General features: G+C 47.8%; 2 protein-coding genes across 2 annotated transcripts in view; both read left to right on the top strand.

Annotated features, from left to right (window-relative positions):
• Nucleotides 1-1,052: 1,052 nt before the first annotated feature.
• Nucleotides 1,053-1,428, top strand: EAH_00046870 (hypothetical protein; the record flags this gene model as incomplete). Its single annotated transcript, XM_013394611.1, has 1 exon — nt 1,053-1,428. A coding segment is annotated over one exon (376 nt), but the record flags the coding sequence as incomplete, so codon positions are not given.
• A 53-nt stretch (nt 1,429-1,481) lies between these two features.
• Nucleotides 1,482-2,483, top strand: part of EAH_00046860 (hypothetical protein, conserved) — a gene marked incomplete at both ends in the record, with an annotated part of 10,804 nt that continues 9,802 nt past the window's right edge. Inside the window, one exon of the mRNA XM_013394610.1 lies at nt 1,482-2,381. Coding sequence (XP_013250064.1) covers nt 1,482-2,381 — 900 coding nt within the window. The remainder of the gene's footprint in view (nt 2,382-2,483) is intronic.

The raw sequence follows: 2,483 nt of genomic DNA, 5'->3' as shown, positions 1-2,483 counted from the left end.
TCTGTCTCTGTCTCTCTGTCTCTGTCTCTCTGTCTCTTCTCTCTTTGTTTCTTTAAATATTTGTTTTGATATTTCTTTTTGTCTTTATTTATTTATTATCTGTTTGTCTGTCTTTTTGTTTATTTATTTATTTATTTATTATTTGTTTGTCTCTGTTTGTCTTTGTTTATTTGTTTATTTATTATTTGTTTGTCGTTAGTCTCTCTCTCTGTTGTTTGTTTTATTTGTTTTTACCGCTTTTTATCGTATTTATTTCTTATTTTATTTATTTTATTTTATTTATTTTATTTATTTTATTTTAATTTATTTATTTTATTTATTTTATTTTATTTATTTTATTTTATTTTATTTTTATTTTATTTTATTTTATTTTTCTTCTGTTGTTTTTTTTGGTGTCTCCTCCAATGACGTCTTTTTCTCGTTAATTTTATTTAATTTAATTTAATTTAATTTAATTTAATTTAATTTAATTTAATTTAATTTATTTTATATATTTCTTTTTTTGTTTACGTCTTTATCTTTTCCTCTCCTATCCCTGCACTGCCGCTGCGACAACTAAACAAACCCTAAACCCTAAACCCTAAACCCTAAACCCTAAACCCTAAACCCCAAACCCTAAACCCTAAACACTAAACCCCAAACCCTAGCGGAAAGGTCTCCGAAGAAGAAGAGACAGTTGGGGACTCCGCCCCAGATCTCGCCTGTAGCAAACCCTAAACCCTAAACCCTAAACCCTAAACCCTAAACCCTCGAAGGTGAGTAATCCCTAAGCCCACCAACACTAAACCCTAAATTATCTCTCTTAAAGCATAAATACAACTGCAGCAACCGCCTATAAAGGAAAAAGAATAAACCCTAAACCCTAAACCCTAAACCCTAGACACAGCCGCCTCGACCCGATGGGGGGCCCCAGGGGGCCCCGCCGAAGGGTTAGGGTTTAGGGTTTAGGGTTTAGGGTTTAGGGTTTACACTTTAGGGTTTTCAATTAGGGTTTTAACTTCCGTTTCCATCTACAGGTGTTTTGCTATGCCGCTCTATAAGTAATTAATTAGGTCTCAGCAGCAGCAGCAGCAACAGCAAGACCAGCAGCAACAGCAGCAGCGGCAGCAGCAGCGGTCTCCGGGAGCCTTCTCCCCTTTAAACGGCAGCAGTGAAGGAGTACTGCAGCAGCAGCAGCATAAGCAGCAGCCACTGCAGCGGCAGCAGCAGCAACAGCAGCAGCAACTGCAGCGGCAACAGCAGCAACACCAAGGCATATTCATCAACGCTGCAGCAGACGGCCTATACAGCATTTCCTATAACAACAGCAGCAGCAGCAGCAGCGACAGCAGCGACAGCAGCAGAGTTTTACTCCCCGAACAGCAGCAGGAGAGGGCAAAGGGGAATCACGGGCAGCAAAGGCAGCAGCAGCAGCAGCAGCAGCATTAGCAACAGCAGCAGGTTAGCATGCAGAAGCAGCAGCTGCTGATTCTGGATGCCCTATGCAGCGCAGCAGCAGTCTGCTGCGCTGCTGCTGCTGCTGCACTGTCGAGCAGCAGGATGGATCTCCATTGTGTGTAAAGTGCTGCGGCAGCAGCAACAGCAGCAGCATCAGTAGCAGCAACAGCAGCAGCAGCCGCTGTCGCCGGGGTCGTCCGCAGCAGAGGCAGCAACAGGTTTTGCTGCTGTTACTGCTGCTGCTGCTGTTGCTGTTGCTGCTGCCTCCTGTTGCAGTAAAGGGGTATCGTTTAGCTGCTCGTACACTCCAGCAGCCTATAACGCCAAAGTACTTCGCCCTTTCTGCTGCCTCTAGGGGGCCCCGGCAGCAGCAGCAGCAGCAGCAGCAGCAGCAGCATGAAAGAGTCCAGCAGCAGCAGCAGCACCAGTATACAAACGTTTTGTTGCTCGAAAGCTCATCAGGGATTGCTGCTGCCTCTGCTGCTGCTGCCTCTGCTGCTAGCCCTCCAGAACCATGCGGCGGCAGCACCAGCAGCAGCAGCAGCAGCCGCTGCAGCAGCAACAGCAGCTGCACCGTACTCCGCAGTGCGAGTATTTCAGTGCCTGAGGTGGAGCCCGACGATGCATGGGAAGGGGACCAGCAGCTGCTGCAGCAACAGCTGAAGCAGCAGCAGCAGCAGCAGCAGCAGCAGCAGCAGTGGGGGGACGACGAGGGTTTTGTCTCTGTCCGATCTGAGGATTCCCCTACTCGCATTTGGAGTTCTTATGAAGCAGAACTGCAGCAGCAGCAGCAGCAGCAGCAGCAGCAACCTCTACTGCAGCGAGGTTCCTCTAGCCAATTCTACCCCCGGCGACAGCAGCAGCAGCGGCAGCAGCAGCAGCGGCAGAAGCGGCAGCAGCAGCAGCAGCAGCAGCAGGGGCAAAATGAGTCTCGGGGTTCAGGCGTCTGTGCAGATATATCTCGCTGCAGATCTCTTGATGCTTTGCTGCAACTGCTGCACCGTCTTGCTGCTGAGAAGCCGCTGCAGCAGCAGCAGCCACTCGTG

This window comes from Eimeria acervulina, genomic scaffold (genome assembly GCF_000499425.1).
Source record: "Eimeria acervulina Houghton genomic scaffold, Eah_scaff703, whole genome shotgun sequence".
NCBI lineage: Eukaryota > Apicomplexa > Conoidasida > Eucoccidiorida > Eimeriidae > Eimeria > Eimeria acervulina.
The sequence above is the reverse complement of the archived record's forward strand: the minus strand, read 5'-3'. Positions and strand labels throughout refer to the sequence as shown.